We start from the raw sequence: 21259 nt of genomic DNA, 5'->3' as shown, positions 1-21259 counted from the left end.
CAAGCCAAATTTGCGATTTCATGTTTATGATGTGCTGGTTGAAAATTTTATAAATACAACTTTATTTTCATAATATTCATTTTTGAAAAAATTATCAATAATTGCAGTCAGCACTCACTCTAACTAAACTGCTGAAAAGCCCCAATAACATATGCAATAGGTACAATGTTATGCTAAAAAATTACTAAAACTGTTACTGTGATCCCTGTGAGTTTGATAAAATGAGAATCAACTGCATGAATCCTGTATTCATTAAGTTGAAACAATAATACATCTGAATTGATCCTGAATTTCCTCCTCTTTTTATTTATTTTTTTTATTGATCTGTGCTGTAAGTTGCTCTGAAATTAAGTCTGGAGCTTATTTTTTTTTTATGTATTATCTCTGTAATGGAATTTGCTTTTCTTTGAATGCATGTGACTTTGAACGAACTTTATTGTTGATTTGATAGAAGAATTGAAAGGAAGAAAAAGAGAGAGGTGATAGTGGAGAAGGAACAACATTGAAAAACGCTGATGTGGATAACCTTCATACCTGAGCAACTACAATGTATTAACTGGATATAATACCCTAGGTTCAGATCCTGTCTTGGATATGTTAGCCATAACTGATAGAATTTGCAGGGTTTTCCATCCCACAAGATAAACAAACTGGCTAGAAAATACACCTGACATATGTTAACTGCTCTCTTTTATGAAACAAAGTTACTTTGTTGTGAGAGGCCATTTTGCTTGCTGCATAAGGAGTAGGCAAGCAGGTGATTTTGAGAATATGCCAAGAGAACTAGAAAGCATTATAGGGTTATTTTATTATTATTATTATTATTATTATGCTGGTTCCTCCAGGAACTCCAAAGACTTGAGGGTGGGTTCCATGATGCCTAAATACCTGTTGTATCTCTTCTTGGACATATTTACGAAAGATTTGCCCCCCCCCACACACACACCCAATAGTCTGTTCCAGCACTTCCCAAACTGTGGGCTGCGATCCCCTTGGGGCCGTAGGTTTCGTTGAGGGGGGGGGGGGGGGCGTGAAATAATGAAAACAAATTGACAATGTTTTAAGACCAAGTAGATTTTTTTTTATCTTAAAAGAAACATATTTAATTTTTATTATTTCTTTTTTGTTATTTTTTATATTTTAATGGGAAAAAATCACACATTGGTGAGGGTTCATAAATTTTGCTTCCTGCATATTTCAGCGCTTAATGAATCTTAGTAAATATATGCTTATTCATATAAGTTTAATTTCAAAGCAGAAATCTAAGAATTGCAGTTTCAAATATTTCACCTGATATTGACTTTTTGTATAGCAGTATTGAAACACATCCATCACATTAAATTGTTATTAAACTTCTTTTATGTTTTTAATTCTTTCTTTATTACTAATCATTTTACGTTTCATTTGCTTGTACTGCAAATGTACAATACCAATATATCTATTTATATAAAAATATGAGATAATGTGCCATGTCAAATGTGTATGTAAGATGCTAAAAATGTAATATTTGCATTTGATTTTTGCAATATTCGCTGCGTATGTTTTGTATTGAATAGAAATACAATAAATATTATAATAATATATGTCTATATTATGATTTTTTTTTTCAAGGGGGGGCCATGAAATATTTTAATTTTTCCAAAGGGGGCCCTGACATCCAGAAGTTTGGGAAGCACTGGTCTATTCCACATATTCACCACATTCCATGAAAAATACCAGATGCTTTTTTTTTTTGATAATAGCATAGTTCAACATTTAAAGAACATTTGGGGTTGGCTATACATGCAAGCTTCAACAACAGCAGAAAGCAGATATGCAATTTTTCATTAAAAATAAATAAAATGGGTGTCCAGTATCTAAATATTGTTTGTGGTTAAATGTAATTTATGTTTATTTGCATTTATTAGGGAGAGAAGTTAAATTTAGTAACTGAAACATTTCTAACAAAGTAAGAAAAGTGCAGTTTTTTAAACAAATGCAGAAGAAAATTTAATAGAATCACGATGTTAGCATTAATGAATGTCAAACTTTGCTTTGTATAAAAATGTACAGAAATAAAGAAATACTGAAAAAATAAAAGACGAATAATTAAAATGAAATCATTGATATATGTATAATTATTATATGAGAATTGATGCTCATATATTTTCATGTGAATTTGAACATCTAGGATTAGAACATTAATATGAATGTCAAAATTGTGTGTGTTTAAAAAAATTATTTTTACATAATCTAAAAACTCTACTCTAACCAGACATTGAACTCTTTCAAGACATCTTATCTTAGTCTACCAGTATGCAAGGTGGTGTTGGCATGATATTGGCCTCGATTGGGTAACATATAATTTTTGTTTCCTGGTCTGGAAATCACTACCCTACTTACTGGAAGCTTGAATTGACTAAAGAGTTCCATGTCTGGTCTCTAGAGCATGGTTTCCAAATTAGCTAATCATGAGGCCACTCATGATGTTGATGTACTTGAGTTAACTCTCTTTTTTTTGGGGGGGGGGGAGATTCACATAAGAAAAGAGGTAATGAATAAATAAATAAACTTTTTATCTTTTGTTGTAATATTTATAATTGTTTGTTTTGAGTGTTTTGGCAGTGCAATTATCAATGCCATTTTGTAAAAAATTATCCAATACTCTGAAGAAAAAAAACAAAATATGAGAAAAAATAAATAAAAGGAATTAAGTTCAAAAATTCCAAAGAAAGTTTATTACATAAAGGATTCATTACATTACTTACATAAAGGTGACTCCAAGACAGAAGTAGCAAATTACAGACCAGCTAATATCTCAGGAGTTGTGGTTAAAGTATTGGAAAAGTTGGTTAAAGGTAAAATTCAGGAATGGGTAAATAGGAATATGATACTCTGTGGTGAGCAGAGAGCATGGCTTTCTAAAAGGTAAGTCCTGCCTTAGTAATTTATTCACATTTTATAATAAAGTGGCAGTGGAATCATATAAAGGAAGTGGCTACACCATGATACTGCTTGAGTTTGTGATGACATTTGACAGAATACTGCATTGGAAAACTATTGCATAAATTGGATCATATGGAAATAGATAAACGTGGCATGGATAAGGAGTGGCTGACAGACACCTGAGTAGTATATGGGACTGGAATATCAAGGCAAACAAAGGTGACTAGGGCCACTATTTAATTTGTACACTAATGATATAGGGAATGATTTAAGGGAGGATGCTCATTTCTTTGCTGATGTTGCAAAACTGCAGATGGTAATAGTTGATAAAAGTGATGTAAATATCCTGCAACATGATTTAAATAAATTGTCAGTGTGTATGCAAAGGATAATGGTTGTTAATTTAATGTTGCAAAATGTATGGTTATGCACTTTAGATGAAAGGATTACTTTTTTTTTTTTTTTTTTTTTTTTTTTTTTTTTTTTTTTTTTTTTAAATCATTGATGGTACTAAACTACAGGAAACTGACAAAACTGGAGTTTGATGGTGGATAGGGGTTTGAAGTTCAGAGAACATATTGCAAAAGTTGGCAAAATAGCTCACAGGATTACTTGGATGTTGAAGAACACATTGACGAGGGAGGTTATTATCTCTCTCTCTTTATAAGGCTATGATTTGACCACATCTTGACTATGCACAGATTTGGTAACCTGGGTTTTTTGAGAATCAGGAGGTGGCAGAGAGGATTCAGAGACAAGTGACCAAGCTGGTGACAGGTCTGTGGAATGCTCCTTATGAGGACAGATTAAAGGTATGCTGGTTGCAGAGTTTAGTTGACAGGCAGAGAAGAGGAGACACAATTGAAACTTAAATGACTAAAGGGATAAGATTGACACAAATATTTCAGTACATGATGAGTAGGGGTCACCCCTGGAGGTTATGTATGAGTATGGTTAGTAAGTTTGCAGACTAGATTTTTTTTGTTCAAGAGCGGAATGAAATGAATTCCCAGAAATAGTAGAAACCCTAAAAAAAACTTCATTTTGGCCAAGTATATTAATAGAATATCATATTTTCCAATTCTTCCCCACTGAATCATATCACTATAGAAATTTAGAGATGTATGAGGCACATTAACTTTAAAAATTGTAAGTGGGAAAGAAACTGATAAATTGAGAGGAAAAAATTAAATAAAACTGATATTTGAAAGAACTCACCTCTAATAGAATTAGTTTTCCAAATAATGTCATGCTTTCTTTTAATGCAGGGAAGCAAACCATTAACAAGAGACTTAATTTGGGCAAGCAAACAATTCAGGCTACTTGCAGATATGAGTTTCAAGGTAATTTAATGAAAGAAAGTATTTGAAATTTGTCACTTTAGATTCATATAATTCAGTTCCATTCTTGTCATTGTTTCATTAAATAATCTATTCATATGTATATTTTATGTTCTCTCATTTTTTGTCTAAAATTTTGTAATGTCATATATTTTTTGTTTTCTCTTTTTATAAGTCAAACTGTAATAATGTGTGCCATAATGGTATTTCACAGGATATATATTACCATTTGGAGAACTGATAATTAAACATATAAAAGAATAAATTACATCAGTGAGAGCTAATGTAAACTCTCTGCATGGTAATAAATCTCTTGTGAATATTGGGACAAAAGGTATGTGCTTTTTTCATCTTTGCATTCTGCAAGTGGAAATCTAATTGCTTTCATAATGTAGAACTTTTAGCTGAAAGTCATGTTTCAGAAATATTCATTTTTTATTTTTTCACTTTTCATAAACTCACTGGTCTATTTCGAAACCTAAGTTTCAAATTCTGAAATTTATGAGTGGCTCAGCAATATTTTTATTCAAAATGATATAACAAACTTGCAGTAGTTACTAGGGTATAACTCGTTTAATCTTGGATGGTGGCTTTGCTGAGCATGCTTTCCACACCAATTATTCAAGTAGGAAGCTAATGCCTCCTCCATTTGAAGCAGTGAAGTAGTTTTAAAATGCAAGAAAGCTGCCAGATAGTGCATGGAACCAAATGTGATAACACATAGAATAGCTTCCTGGTTCATCTGGCAAATAATCCTGCTGCTGCTTACTGTGCCCATTTGTTCCTGGAGAGAAAGTTTGAATATAGCAGCTTGCAAGAGACATGGCTGAGTTATACTTTTACTAGGGTTTGGACAAACCCAGTGTGAGAGTCACATCCATTAGTCCTTTATTCCTTTCTCATGTCTCTACTTGTAAATTTTTCCTGATACTTCACTAACATGATAGCAAAAAAAAAACTTCTATATGGGTGTTAACCAACATCAGTAATGCTGATGTTAGTAAATATCACCACTTAATATTTTTATCTATCAGGAAATTTATTATATTGAGTTTAATGAACCACTCAGTGAAGTAATCCTTACTTGATTTCAACATCCACAATTCTGACTGGTTCTTTTTCTAACTTTACACACCAAGCTGAAAGAGAAGCTGAGTTCTTTGCTGACAGGGATCTAATGCATATTGTTAAACTACCTACCACAGTTCCATTCAATCCTCACCATTATTCCAACATTCTGGACCGTTCTTAACCAGCTGTCTCTCGTATACACTGACACTCTCGTCTTGGCAAATCTGACCGTAACCTAGTCCATGTTTCATTCTCCACAGGTTGGGATGATGATTTTAATTTTTATGCCTCTTTTTCCTTGGTGTGATTATTGCTTCTAATCTAATGATAAGTGCACTTTCTTTGATCTGATAACTGAAATTATTCTTTGCTGAAATGAGTGTCTTTATTTCCCATTATATCCCAAATCCCCAATCCTTTCCCAAGACTTGGTTTTACAAAATATGCATAAACCATTCCATGCAGCATGCATTCAGTGGCTCAAGTTGGAAACTCCATCCTCTCACTCAGCTTATTATAACCTTTAATAACTAAGAAAAAAAAAAATCTACAGCATACTTTGTAATGGCAGTTGAACCTTCTACTTACTACATTTCCACCTCTCTCATCCTGATGGAATAATGTTAACATCACCTAAAGATGAGGTAGCTCCCTTGGCATCCATTTCCTCCAAGTCTTGTTTAGATAGGCAAGGGAAATCTCCCATGCTTTTTTACAACCCACCCTCAGTATACCTCTTTTGATCTTTCACCAGGACCTCAGAAAAATACCCATAGCCTGAATATTAATAATTCCCCCCCCCCTGCCGTTTTAGTAAGGGCATGTGTATCCAGAATTAACACCCATCGCCATTACAAGCCATCCTCATTTGGTACCAGCAGCATGGAGACATACTTTTATCTGGTCTGTTCCTCAAAAAAAAAGGGAGGGGGTGCAAAAGTCATTCGTGGAATTATCATTCCATTATCCTGACACCAGTACTCTAGAAAAGTGATGGGGCCAACAACCAGTTTACTAACCCATCAGTTAATTAGTGATCATCAGTGTGGATTCTCCCATTGTTCTATAGCAAACCTTGTTAACCTGACTTACTGACCTTTGGACAGTGACCCTGGAAATATTTTTGGAATCTGTGGTTGCTTTTGATATTTCCAGGCATCTGAGTATGCCATCACATCCTTCAAGTTGTCTTATGGTCCCCATCCTGTCCTTTGTTTGTTTGTATTTACCACCCTTGCTTTGGATGTTGTTTACATGTCATGGTGGATGATTCATGCTCATCTGCTTTCTCTATCAGTGAGAGTATTTCAAGGCTCTGTGCTCTCGCTGACACCCAGTCCTATTCATAACTATTCATAACAGTACAGTACATTCCACTTCATCATTCACAAAACAATATGATACTTAGCTGACTTGAGCATCAAGAAAATAGATGTTTATGGCCTTAAACACCTATTTGCTAGCCATTTTCAAAGGGATGTAATAATTTAATAAATTTAATGCTACCAAAATATGATCCTATCTTATTTTCCAGAACAAAGACTATGCTTTACTCTTCATCACGTTTGATAACATTACACTTATGAACAAAATCAGGTTTCTGTTCTTGAGCTTTCACATCTAGCCTATCCATAAATCCATTATGTCCATAACCCTTCAGCCTCCAAAAAATCTTGTTTTTTCCCTTTTACCCCTCCCCCCCCACCCAAACATTACTTCTTTTCTGCTCAACTCGTAACATTTCATAAATCGAAAATTGGCCAACCTTAGAATATTGCTCTGACATCTGGGATGGCAAACCAAGGGTGACAAAGATTGAGGAAGGTTTCTCTCTCAATGCTTGATTGTTTTAAGAGAACTGTTTGCTTAAGATGACTCTTCTCTCACTGACTCCATCTAATTATTTTCCCATAGATGCTGATCCATTGCACTTTTAACACTGTTCTTCCACTTCCCTCTATTCCTGTATAAACACAAGCAGCTGTTGATCAACATCCATCATATACTATTCCAACTCCTAACTTACAAACTTCTCATCATCTTCCTTCATTCCATATACCTTTCCTTTTAGAACAGTTTTCCTCAGTGAGTGTAATTCCAACTCAAGAAAGACATTAACAGATTCCTTTCTTTTAATTATTTTTTCCCACCACACACACACACACACACAAACACATAGCACTGTCATGTGTATGTTTTGAGATCTCTGTTGTCATCATCACCAAATTCCTGCCATATACCCTCAAGAGGTGTACAGGATATGATAGTACTACATGAAAAAAATTACATCATTACTAACTTCCTATCTACAATTTTCCTCCAAATCAGTCTGTTACTTGTCAAGACTCCAACATTATCAGGTCTTATATTTCTATCGTCTAAGGCACTTTGTACCGTATCAATCCACCTATATCTTGGTCTTCCTCTGGGTCGTTTTGCTGCCAACCTGGCAGAGAACACTTGTTTGCTAATCTTACTTCACCCATTCTGTTTAAGTGACCATACCATCTGAGATTAGCTCTGCTAACACATTCCTGGATGCTGACAATGTCAAGTTCTTTCCTAATATTCCTCATTTTTAATATGATATTGCCATTGATACCATCTGTTCACGCCCCTAATCTTTCTCAGGACCCTCATGTGAGTCCTGAGAAATTTCTGTGGCCTCTACTCTTTGGTCACATGTTTTATTTCTAACCCAGTTCTTAGATCCATAACTTAAAATTAGTTTCAGCACTGTCTTGTATACAGCTACTTTAGTGTTTTGACTAATTTTTCTCTTATTCCGTATAAATTTGCACTGGATGCTGACAATGTCAAGTTCTTTCCCAATATTCTCGTTTTTAATATGATATTGCCATTGATGCCATCTGATCACGCCTCTAATCTTTCTCAGGACTCTCATATCTGCGGTCTCTAGTCTTTGGTCAAGTGTTTTACTTCTGACCCAGCTCTCAGATCCTTAAGTTAAAACTGGTTTGAACACTGTCTTGTATACAGCTAATTTAGTGTTCTGACTAATTTCTCTCTTATTCCATATGAATTTATTCAGTTGACTTCCCACCATACCAGCTTTGCTGATTCTGTTGTCTATTTCTATATTGAATTTACCATCTTCACTAAAAATTGTGCCTAAGTAGCTGAAATGTTTCACTTGTTCCACAGGTTTTCCATTCACAACACAGTTGACATTTTCAACAATTCTGCCTATTGTCTTTGTCTTTTTACTGCTGACCTTCATACCATATCTATTACAACAGTTATTCAATTTAGTCAGAGAATTTTGCAGACTTGTAGTGGATTTATTTAGAAGTATAACATCATCCACATAAAGCGAAGAGCTGACATTAACATCTCCAATTTTGATATCATGTTTAATACCACTTTCCTTCATAATGTGAGCCATATAGATAACAAATAACACATCCTTGTCTGACACCAGATTTAACATTAAACCATCTTCCTGTACTTCAATTCTAACTGCTGACTTCCAACTCAAATAAAGACTAAGTATTACTTGATATAATGCCCCATTGACACCATATAACTGTAGCATTTTGAATAGCTTCTCTCTTGGCACCATGTCATATACCTTTTCCAAATCGCCAAAACTTAAATATAGATCTTTATTATATTCCCATGCTTTCTCAACTATTTGTCGTAAAGTGAAGATCTGATCCTGACAGCCTCTATTTGGCCTTATTCCAGCTTTTCTTCCGCAATTCTTCTCAATCGTTTCAGTATACTTGCATAGATCTTGCCAGGAACACTTAGTAGGGAAATACCTCTGTAATTCTCACATTCAGTTTTATTTCCCTTTTTATATATGAGTACTATGAGAGCTCTACTCCAATCATCTGGAATTCGTCCCTCTGTCCATGCTTTCTGAACTATGCAGTGCAGCCACTGTAAGACTTTTATACCATCATACTTCAGCATTTCTGGTCGAATATCATCTACTCCTGCTGCCTTTCCACATTTTAAGCCTTTGATGGCTTTTTCTACTTCAAGTATGGATATGAAGCCTCACTGCATGCTTGGTCAGTGTTTTTTACCACTGTGCTGTCATCACTGCTCGTTTCATTTAGCAGTTTTTCAAAGTAATTACTCCATACTTCAAGGATATCTTTTTCTCCAGTTTTCATGTCACCTTTATCATCTCTAACTCCTTTTACAGCACTTTTTCCTCTGTTTAGTTAGGTTGTATCGTGTTGTGTCAGGAGGAAATATATAAGTTAAAACTTACCCCCCCCCCTTCAAAAAAAATTTGCAATTGGTAAGTACTGCTAATAGACTACCTCTTGTTAAATGATGATGAAGATGAAGCTTTACTACTCCCCCCCCATGATGGGAATAAACATGATCCATTGCATCTGCTGAAATTTAGATGATGTGGTAATGCTTTCAATAGAGAATAAGAATGTTCTTTCATGTAGGACTTTAGATTCCTTTGTGAATTATGTGTGGAACCAATTGCACAGCATGCAATTGGTTCCACAGATTATCTTGATGTTTGATACTTCTTGTATTTCTTACATTCTTTGAAATAAACTGCAGATCTTTCTAATTGGCCAAAATGAAACAAACTATAGATTTGGGATATCTGATAATCAGTAATACATTGAGAAGTTAATGTTTTCTTGGTGAACCCAGATAATGTGTGCACAGAATCATTGACCATAAGGACTAGCACATGATTAACTCCTTTTTAAGTGGTTGGAGATAGAGTAGATCTACATTTATTTATGACAATATTGATAAAGATAATATCACTTTAACTCAACGGGTCAAAACATTGATTTTCTTGTTCTATTTGATGTCCTATTTCTTGTTGTAATTCTTTGACAGCTGAATGCTTCCATCTAGTTGGAAAACAATGTGATTTAAGTAGGGAGACAATTGTTTTCTGTTTCAGCTGGAAACCATTAGCTCGGATAAATGGATAAGTCTTGTATACAAATGCTTGGAACTCTTGTCAAAGAACCTTGCCATGTGGCCAAAATATCATCCACATATCTGTGCCACGTTGAAGGTTTAGAATGAATGTCATGGAGCAGATGATGTTCTAAAATTCCCATGAAAGACATAAAAAGCTTTTTTGCTTGGTTGCAAAGTATGTTCTACTTGACAAGAAAATATATTCTTGTTTTAATCTTTTATCCCTCATAAGCAAACGAACATTTACAAGTGAAATAGCTATCTGCTAATGTATAGAGACTGTTGGTTGCACCCATGATGGTAAAGTATTAAAACAAGAATATAATTTCTTTTCAAGTATAATATACTTTGTAACCAAGCAAAAAAAACTTCCTACAGCTTTCCCTGATCTAGATTGTTTTAATATGTTAATACACCATTTTACCACTTTCTGCATTGATTTAACCTTAGTATCTTCCTGGGTCTCACTCCCACTGCTGAGGTGACCTCAGTAAAGTTCAAAACTGGTCTGGATAGTGATTCTTCTCATAATGCATAGAATATATGTCCTAAAGGAAGTGTGTGCCATTGTAAGTTTAGCTTACTATGGAATGTTGAGGTATTTGATGTGAAATCAGCAGTTTCTATATACAAGTAGACTAGTCATGAAGATACTTCACACACAAACTTTGCTTAGACTTCCATAAAGAATAGAAATGAGAATATAATATATATCCTTGAAATATAGTCGGCTATCACCAGAGCGATAAAAATAGGCTACTTTGTCATGAGTGACAATTTTTAATTGACAACTTAAAAATAAAAATAAAAAATCAGAAGGGAAGTTTTAGTTTTGTCAGTTTTATTTATTTTGATTATTACTGATTTTATCATAATAGAATATGACCAGTGAAATGATATGATATGCATGCATCATTTTATCTTAAAAAATAGCGCAGTCATACCACAAGGTAATGAATTAATTGTTAATTGTAACATGGCAATGTAAAAAAAAGTGTGTGTACGTGCGTGCAGCAGTAATTAGCTTATTACTTACCCATTAATAAAATAAGAACCATTAACAGTTGACATTAAAACTTGGAAAGTTGAAAATGAAGTATTTATTTTCCCAAAATATTTCATTACGAAGGCTGTTTGATAAGTCAAAGTGCAAAGTCGAAGAGAATGGCACCACCAGCACGTATTGATGTTATTTTTAGTTGCTGGCAACTGTTGGAGGATCACACACTAAGTTTCAGTCAGATAGATCTATTACTCTGCGTTTGGCATTCATTTGAATCGATCATGTACCGTGATTTGTAAAAAATGGATAAAAATGGATGAGAAAGAATTTCGTGTAGTGATTAAACATTACTTTTTGAAAGGCAAAACGGCTCAGGAAATCAAAGCTAAGCTTGATAAACATTATGGTGAGTCTGTATCTTTGATTAGAATGGTTTATAAGTGGTTTAATAACTTTCGAAGTGGCCATATGAGCACAAGTGACGCAGAACATCCTGGACACCCTGTTGAAGTCACTACTCCAGAAATTATTGATAAAATCCATGATATGGTGATGGATGATAGAAGAGTGAAGGTGTGTGAAATTGCTAAGTCTCTGAGCATCTCAAATGACCGGGTACATAATATTTTACATGAACATTTACATGTGAGAAAACTATCTGCAAGATGGGTGCCTCGTTTGCTCACACTGGATCAAAAGCATCAATGTATGAACTGTTGCAAGGACAGCTTGAAGCTGTTTCAATGGAATCCAGAGGAATTTTTGCATCATTTCGTAACAGTGGATGAAACATGAATTCATCACTACCAACCTGAGACCAAGGAAGAGTTGAAACAATGGGTTGCAATCTGCATCAAAGAAAGTGAAAACCATTCCTTCAGCAGGAAAGATTATGGCCACTGTCTTCTGGGATGCTCGTGGCATAATCTTTATAGAGTTCTTGGAAAAGGGCAAAACAATTACTGGAGTGTATTATGCATCCTTGCTGGATCATTTAAATAAAGAAATAAAGGAAAAATGACCACACTTGGCGAAAAAGATTCTTTTTCACCACAACAACACACCCACTCTCACTCTTCTGCAATTGTGACCGCAAAATTGTTTGATTTACGCTACAAAGTCCTTTCGCATCCCACCTACTCTCCAGATTTGGCTCCCTTGGACTATTGTCTGTTTCCACATGAAAAAATGGCTGGCAGGAAAGAGATTTTCATCAATCGATGATGTGATTGTCAAAACAACTGCCTATTTTGAAGAGTTGGACAAATCATACTATATGGACGGGATCAAAAAACTCTAGTATCGTTGGACTAAGTGTATAGACCTCAAAGGAGACTATGTTGAAAAATAAAAAAAAATGTTTGTCCCAAAAAAATTGTTTTCTTCATTTTTGCACAGACTTATCGAACAACCCTCGTATATTGATTCTAACTAAAATGTTTTTTTGATTGTTTTCTCTGAGTTGCAACCATATCACTGGCCATCCAAACAACGTTTCTTAGCCAAGCAGAATCCAGAACATGTAACCTAGCTTTCCTATATTTTTACCAATTCTCTAATAATGTATGCTGACTTTCTAGCTATATTAATGCTTCTCTAACCACTATGGTTTACTAGTTTAATCGTGTGATTCTCTAGATTACTCAGTCATATTTTGAGTCTCTGAGCCACTGAGTCTCTAGTCTAGTTCTTCTTTTCAAGCACTTTAGGTTTGCTTATTTTTATTTTATTTTATTTTCCTAAAATATTTTTATATTTCATTCTACAGTTCATGTTTTAAAAGGTTTCAACTTTGATTCTTTTAAAACTGAGCTATTTTTATATTTGCTTAGAACTAAGTAATGAGCTTGGGATTTCTAACAAAATCATCAAATGACTGCCACATAAAGCTATAACACGTTGCTGCTATTATTAGCACAATATTAAGGTATCACTACTTCCCAACATGATGAAAAGTAACTGACATAATCCCAAAATCAGGAAAAGTAGCAAACTACCAGAATTATTGGCCTGGTTTCCTGCCTAGAAAGAATAGCTGAGATGGTAACACTAACAAGACTGCAGAAAGTCACTAAAGAATTAAATATCATTTCTGATGAGCAATTTGGATTCTGGGAGAACCACTCTATCGAACGAGTTCTAAATTCTTGGAAAACATTAGCATAGGATTGGAAGCAGCACATATGCAGTCTTCCTGGACATTGCCAAAGCATTCAACAAAATATAAAACTATTACCCTAGGTATTATTATTATATCACACCTCCAGGGAGTCCAAAGACTCATCGAGAGAGGGCACCTACTCTACAACTCTTCATCTCACTACTCCACCAACTTTCATCAACTAACACCAATGCCATCTACCGCCGACTACCACCACTAGTACTTTCACAGACAATCGCAAACATCCATGCCCATGGCAGGATTCGAACCTGCAGCCTTTTGGCTGGAGAGCGGATACGCTAACCACTCGGCCAACCAGGCCAGCTGTATACAATTTAAAACTGCTTCCTCTAGACGACCCTTAACTATATCCCATGCATGCACTACTAACATCCTTATCCTGCAGTGCTTTGTACCATGATACAGATTTAAACTTTTCCTGAGCATGTCATAATCACCTGCATTGTAGTTCCACAAATATCCCTTCTTGACAGAATATTCTTCATGTTTTACACTCTCTCAAGTCAAGATTGCATGGTCACTTTCACCAATTGGAGGCAATGCTGCCACCTTGGTTATGGTTATCTTCTAATCCCATAACCAGATCTAGTACTCTCCCACCCCTAGTCCCCTCCATCACATGCTGCCTTAAGTAATTATCCCTGAGCAGGTGGATAAATTCTATTTCTTTTCTGTTAAGTGATCTTTCTTCCTTCTAGTCTATATCTCCATAATTGACCTCCCATAATAATCACTCATCCTGTACTTATTTTATATCTTCCAGATCATCTGTGGAACTTCCTAGCCTATAGCAACAACCAACAGTATATTTTGTCTTATTGGTCTTCATTTCACACCAGATTGCTTCTAATGAGAGCCACCTTCTTGTCTATCTGCTATTCTTTTTGGTTGCAATTAATCTGCTAACATCAGCAGTACTCCTCCCCCATCCTATCTTCCCTGAAACCCTTCACATTCAATCCCTGTAATTATATCATCTGCTGTTAGCCAAATCTCACTAATGCCTATAACTTTTGGTGAGGTTACACCAACCAATGGTAAAAACTCCTCCCTCTTGTTCCCGATATTTCTGGCATTAGTATATAGAAACGACAACATCCCTTTATTCCCCCACCCACCTTTACTTTCTGAATTGTGACTACCCTGTTCAATCTTTTTGCTTGAGAGACTAAATTCCTCAATCAGTCATTCTCACACTCACTCGCTTCATTGGTGCCTTGGCACAAACTTCTACACTAATTGCTTAAGTTTCCCTGAATTTGTACATCAGCATGCTCGGTGAACAAAACCCTCTCCAGACACCTAACACCGAAACCATTTAGATGCAGTCCATTTGCTTTGTACAAATCCTACATTCCTTTTGCATAATGTATGTATAGACTCATTGGCTATCAGTGCCCTGCTCTGAATATAATGAACGACATAATTTAATGTGAAGATTGGCCTTGTACTTCAACTACGAGACTATCAATACACATTTACAAATGGGGCACGATTGCCTCACCCAAGTGCAACTGTGGATCACCCTGCCAGACAATTAGTCATATCACAGCAGAATGTGCCCAATTCAATGGAAGCCTGTTGGACTTCATCATCCACTCTACAATTGATTCAAGTGCAATTGATTGGACAATCAACTTAGACATACAGTTGTAGTCTATTCTTGCATAAGTATTTATTGTATGTATTCCTGATTGCCTGTTGAGTGTTTTAAACACTCAACAGGCAATCAGGGATAAATATCCATACTTTTCATGTATGAACCATACGCTAAATAAAAATAAATAAAACCTCTATACTCGAACATTTCTTGTCGAATATCGTCTACTCCAGCTGAAATGTGCTTTTGATGGCTTTTTTGTATTAAAAGTATGGATATGTATTCCTGATTGCCTGTTGAGTGTTTTTTTTTATCATTGTGCTGTCACTGCTTATTTCATTTAGCAGTTTTTCGAAGTAATTACTCCATACATCAAGGGTATGTTTTTCTCTGGTTTCATATCACCTTTATCATTTCTAATTCCTTTTACAGCACTCTTTCCTCCATTTCTAAGCTTCTTCAGCAACCTCCAAAATATCTTGCCACCTTTTTTGATATTTATTTTCTTCTATATTCTTATCCAAGTCTTTCCATGGCTTTTGTTTAGCTAGTTTCACACAGTGTTTAGCTTTCTTACATTTGTGTCTGTATTATATAAAAGCACAAGTTGATTTCTTTGCCAGGAACTTTCAATATGCTTTCTTCTTTTCCTTTACTGACTCTTTAACTTCCTGTGCCCACCATGGAGTTCTGATTTTTCTATCCTTGCAGACAACCTCACCACATGTCTCTCTGGCTGAATTAATCAATGTTTTCTTCAAGATTTGCCAATGAATCTCCAAGGTTTGGTTCCTGTTCTCAAACTCTCATTTTTTCTTGAATAATGTTTGTGTATTTTAGTCTACAGTTCACATCTGAGTGCTGTTCAGCTTTTATTTGTTTTTAAGCTTTCTTAAATGTTCTTATTTTCGATATGAAATTCAATTTTATCCAGCTCAAGACTAGATCGTGATCCCTTCCAATTTCAAATCCTCTGTACACACTAGTGCAGGCATGGCCAACCTTTCCTAGTTCGGGGGCCAAATTATCATTCTGTCTCCGAGTCAAGGACCGGACCAAATTATTAAATAAAATAAATTAATATTAAATGAATTAAAACAAGTTGCTACTTATTATTTCATTTATTTACAATATAATGCTTTGGTATAAAGCTCTACATAAATTTTATAATATAATGAACGATATAACAATTTAATGTGAAGATTGGCCTTGTACCTCAACTACGAGACTATCAATATTGACATTAATATTACTTAAGGATAATTGCATAGAATTTTCGAGGTTTTCGTCCGTTATTCTTGTCCGAATTTTTGATTTATTGTATTTCATCCTCAAAAAAACTGTTCACGCATATGTGTGCTGCCGAAAAGACAAATGATTTTTCTTGAAAAGGCGCGTAAATTTGTATATTTTTCTTCCACCAAATAAAATTTATAAAAATCCGTCAAAGCAATGTTGTTAAATTGTGATTTTAGCACTAAATCCGCCTGAAGCTCAATAAGTTCCATCTGTAAGTTTTCTGGCACATTATTTACATCAGCATCCATCAGACGAGGAAATATAGCAAATGTGGAGTTTTTGTTTTTGAAGTCGGCAAACCTTGTATCAAATTGCTCTATTAGTGCCTTCAGTTCATCTCCATAACAATTATATAAGGGATATTTTTATGAGTTGCTAGAGTAGAAGAATGATAACAATTTTTAGCTCTTATCTGACTTTCCAACAATCTTAGTTTATTGCAAAAAGCTTTGACATGTCCATGCAGTTCATGAACCAATTGTCTTTGTTTTTGCAGTTTAATATTCAGGTCATTTAGGTATCCGGTGACATCTACAAGGAATGCTAAATCACACACCCACTCATCATCTTTTACTTGGTTAATCGTGTTTCCTTTTATGTCCATAAAATCTGCAGTGTCTTGTCTCAGATCATAAAATCGTTTTAACATTTTACCTTTACTCAACCACCTCACTTCACAATAATAAGACACATCTTCATAATCCGAAAATAGGTCTGCCAAATACTCCTTAAATTGGCGGTGTTTAAGTGCACGTGACTTAATAAATTTAATATTGGTTACTACAACTTCCATAACATTTATGAATATAATCGATTTTGCACACAGATTTTGTTGGTGGATAATGCAGTGAAAATTTGTTAAATTTTCCGGATGGATCTGTAGTTCTATTGCTCTTTCATGAACTATTCCAATAAATCCCTTTTGTGCACCAACCATTGCAGGGGCTCCATCAGTGCATATCTTCACCGGTAGTTGTTCCTTTTAATGGCTGAAGCGCCAATAATTCTTCTGTGATGTTGAAATATGCATCAATTCCTCCTCTGAATATCGCTTATAAATTCCGACATTGTCCCAAATTTATAAGCGATATTCAGAACTGCCAAACAAACTGTCTTCTACACCGCGGGCACCGAACAGAACACAACATCAACGCAGGCACCGAACAGAACACAACATCAACGCAGGCACCGAACAGAACACAACATCAACGCAGGCACCGAACAGAACACAACATCAACGCAGGCACCGAACAGAACATCACACCAACGCATCCACCGAACTGACACGTTGTAACACGTTCACACTCACTGCTAGTCAAAGTCAGAAAAGAGACCTTCGTTGGAGAAAACATAGTGTGTTTTGTGCAAGTCATATGACATCAGCTTAATGTGAGTTAGTAGAACACACAGTATTTTCTCCCACCATGAATCAGACAAACTTCGCTGAAATAGATTAGAGCCGGATCTGGCCTGTGGGCCAGGGGTTACCCATATGTGCTCTAGTGTCTTGCACCAGTGAGAAAACATCACTATCAATAATAGCATAGTCAATGAGACTTTCTTATTCCTTGTCTCTTTTCTCCATGTGAATTTTTGCACATTTTTATATTGGAACATTGTCCTGAGCAGAAATCCAACAGGTATTGTGCCATTTTTATTAGGTGTACTCTTTTCTCCAAATTTTCCCAAAATATTTGTATGTCTGACAATCATTTCCTACTCTGCTATTTAGATTCCCAACAAGGACCAACTTTTCATTTTTCATTGTGTCAGTTGCTTTCTCTAAAGCCTCAAAAAATTCCTCAACTTCTTCCTTAGTGGAACCTTCTATGTGACCATAGGCACAAATAAGTCTCATTGTCCAGTTCCCCATTCTGATATTTGCTAACATCACTCTACTTGATATTGCCTGTCATTCAAGAAGATTAACCTCATATTTAGTGTTGAATACTATAACTACTCCTTTTCCCTGATTTTATTGCCTGAATATAACATTTTGTATTTATTGCTTAGAAAGAACTCGCCAGTTTTCGTCTTTTTGTTTCAGTCACCCCTATTATGTTGATCTGGTACTTATCCAGTTCCTCAGTCAGTTCCATTTCTTTGCCATTCGGGCTTCGTATGTTGATAGTACTGATCTTGAACTCTTGTGATGTTGAGTTGGGTGTGTTTCAGGATTTGTTTCAGTTTCTGACTCTTTGCTGTTTGCCCTGGTTTCCTGTCGAAAACAACAGGTGTCTTTTTAACCGGGCAACGTCCCAGCTGGCATGAAATTCTGTCAAGTTGTATTATCATTTTACTTGTGGTTTAAGCCAATAAGAATACAATTTGGTCAGCTAAATCCCAAATTGCCAGCTCATTGTTGTTGTTCAGTATCCAGGTAGATACATGATGGGGTGCACCATTAGAAGGTGAAGTTTGGACATAAGGTCAGAAGCCATGATCGTTTCTTTGCATTCCTTTAAAGGCTATATAGAGGTCTCCTCTCAGTTATACAGCTTTGATCTTTAAGTGCTCTTCTCCTTTTAGTTTTAATGGGGAATTGAAATGGACAACACTGTGTGGTTGGTGCCAAATTGACATCAGATAAAGAATTGTTGAGCATTGCTCAACGATAGCAGCCTCTCCCTCTTGAAGACAAGAAGCAACCTTCTTCCACTTACCTACTTGAACATTCGCTGCCATTGATTTAACTGTCTGTTCACCCTCCTTTTTATCCTTCATGATATCCACTTTTCTGCATGGGCAACGATGTTCTACATCATGGATAACATGTTGGTAAATCAAGCAAACTGACAAGCTCACTCTCTCCTCGCTAGCGGAAGTTGATTCTCGCATGGTCAGCTCCTGTCCTATTTTCACTCATTGAATCAGGTGACTGTATTACAAAAGCTTCCACAACTGCATCTCCCAAAACATCGTCAGTTTTCATATTTCTCTAAACTATGATGGAACTATTATTTCACATCAGCTAAGAAAGGACAGAAGAAAGTTTGGATTATCTTACCCTGATGCACAACAACAAACCTCATTGTTTTCAAATGTGATTTAGCCCCAGCAAGATAATCAATCTTCAGAACCAAAAAAATTCTTGATCCAATACACATCTTCCATAATGAAGCCAACCTTCAGTCAAAATATCTCGGACAAAATCTGAAAAAGAAAAGACAGATAGGCAACCCACTTGCTGTCTATCCCTGAACATTGATGCTCAATAGTTGACACTCTCGGGGAGATATTTGGTAAAACATCAGCAGCATCTTATTATCCTCCCCTAGTTCCTTGCCCAAAAATGCAAATCAGAAAGTTTTTTTTCATGTTGTAATGAAGAGTATAACAGGCCATTCATGAAAAAAGAAATGAAAACTGCTTTTAAATGACATCCAGAAGTTGTGGCACCAGATAATATCCATTGCGGTATGATTAAACATCTCTCAACAACTGCCATGGATCAGTTACTATACCCTGTTGAACAGAATATCCTGTGAGAACATATTTCTAGATACATGTCAAAAGGTACAATCTGGCTTCTGTAAATATCATTTCAAGCCGATCATCTAATTCACCTAGAAGCATCCATTTGAGGTGCCTCCATAAAACCCAAACACCTAGCATTAGTTTTCTTTGATATGGAAAACGCATATAGCAAAGACACTTGGAGATCTGGAATATTGAAAGACCTGTACAGCTTTGGTCTCAGAGTCTAATCTCTAAAGGTACCTGTGGCATATGAAAGTACAGATATTTTGTACTGAAAATAACAGTACATCATCTATGCATAGAAAGAAGCCAATTCAAAGAAACAGTAATACAAGGCACATATAACAATTGATTTACCAATTAAAAATGGTACTAGCAACGTAAGAAGCTTGAATGGCAAAGAAATGGAGCTAGCTGAGGAATAAGATAAGTACCAGATCAACATAATAGGGATGCCTGAAACAAAAAAGACCAAAACTGGTGAGATCTTTCTGAGCAATAAATACAAAATGTTATATTCAGGAAATGACAATCAAGGAAAAGAAGGAGTAGCCATAGTATTCAACACAAAATACGAGGCTAATCTTCTTGAATGGCAGTCAGTCTCAAGTAGAGTAATGTAGGCAAATATGAGAATGGGGAACTGGACAATGAGACTTATTTGTGCCTATGGTCCCACAGAAGGTTCTACTAAGGTAGAAGTGGACGAATTTTGTGAGGCTTTAGAAAAAGTAACTAACACAATGAAAAAGGAAAAGTTGGTCCTTTTGGGGATCTAAATAGTAGAGTAGGAAATGATTGTGAGACATACAAAAATATTTTGGGAAAATTTGGAGAAAAGAGCAAAGCTAATAATAATGGCAAATATCTGTTGGATTTCTGCTCAGGACATGGACTGGTTATTACTAACACCATGTTCCAACATAAAAATGTGCACAAATTCACATGGAGAGAAGAGGCTAGGAATAAGAAAAGTCTCATCGACTATGTTATTGTTGATAGTGATGTTTTCTCCATAGTGCAGGACACCAGAGTGTACAGAGGATTTGAAATTGGAAGTGATCACTATTTAGTCTTGAGCTGGATAAAATTGAATTTCATATTGAAAAGAATAACATGTAAGAAAGTTTTAAAACGAATAAAAGTTGAGCAGCTCTCAGATGTGAACTGTAGACTAAAATACAGAAAGATTATTGAAAAGAAAATGAAAGAGTTTGAGAACAGGAATCAAACCTTGGAGATTCAGTGGCAAACTCTGAAGAAAACATTGATTGATTCTGCCAGAGAGGCATGTGGTGAGATTGTGTGCAAGGATAAAAAAATCAGAACTCCCTGGTGGACACAGGAAGTTAAAGAGGCAGTGAAAGAAAAGAAGAAAGCATATCAAAAGTTCCTGGCAAATAAGTCGGCTTTTACTCTTA

General features: G+C 35.5%; 1 protein-coding gene across 6 annotated transcripts in view; it reads left to right on the top strand.

Annotated features, from left to right (window-relative positions):
- LOC150099843 (protein Gawky-like) overlaps positions 1-21259 on the top strand; it is a 580239-nt gene that overhangs the window by 428445 nt on the left and 130535 nt on the right. For all 6 annotated transcript variants that reach the window (XM_090404074.1, XM_090404072.1, XM_090404073.1 and 3 more), the window contains one exon: positions 4194-4268. In XM_090404074.1, the coding sequence (XP_090260200.1) occupies positions 4194-4268 (75 nt within the window). The remainder of the gene's footprint in view (positions 1-4193; positions 4269-21259) is intronic.

Source organism: Typopeltis vanoorti, chromosome 14, assembly GCF_054136105.1.
Source record: "Typopeltis vanoorti isolate ZY-2024b chromosome 14, IOZ_Tvanoo_1.0, whole genome shotgun sequence".
NCBI classification, from domain to species: Eukaryota; Metazoa; Arthropoda; class Arachnida; order Uropygi; family Thelyphonidae; genus Typopeltis; species Typopeltis vanoorti.
This window is presented reverse-complemented; position numbering and strand designations above follow the sequence as displayed.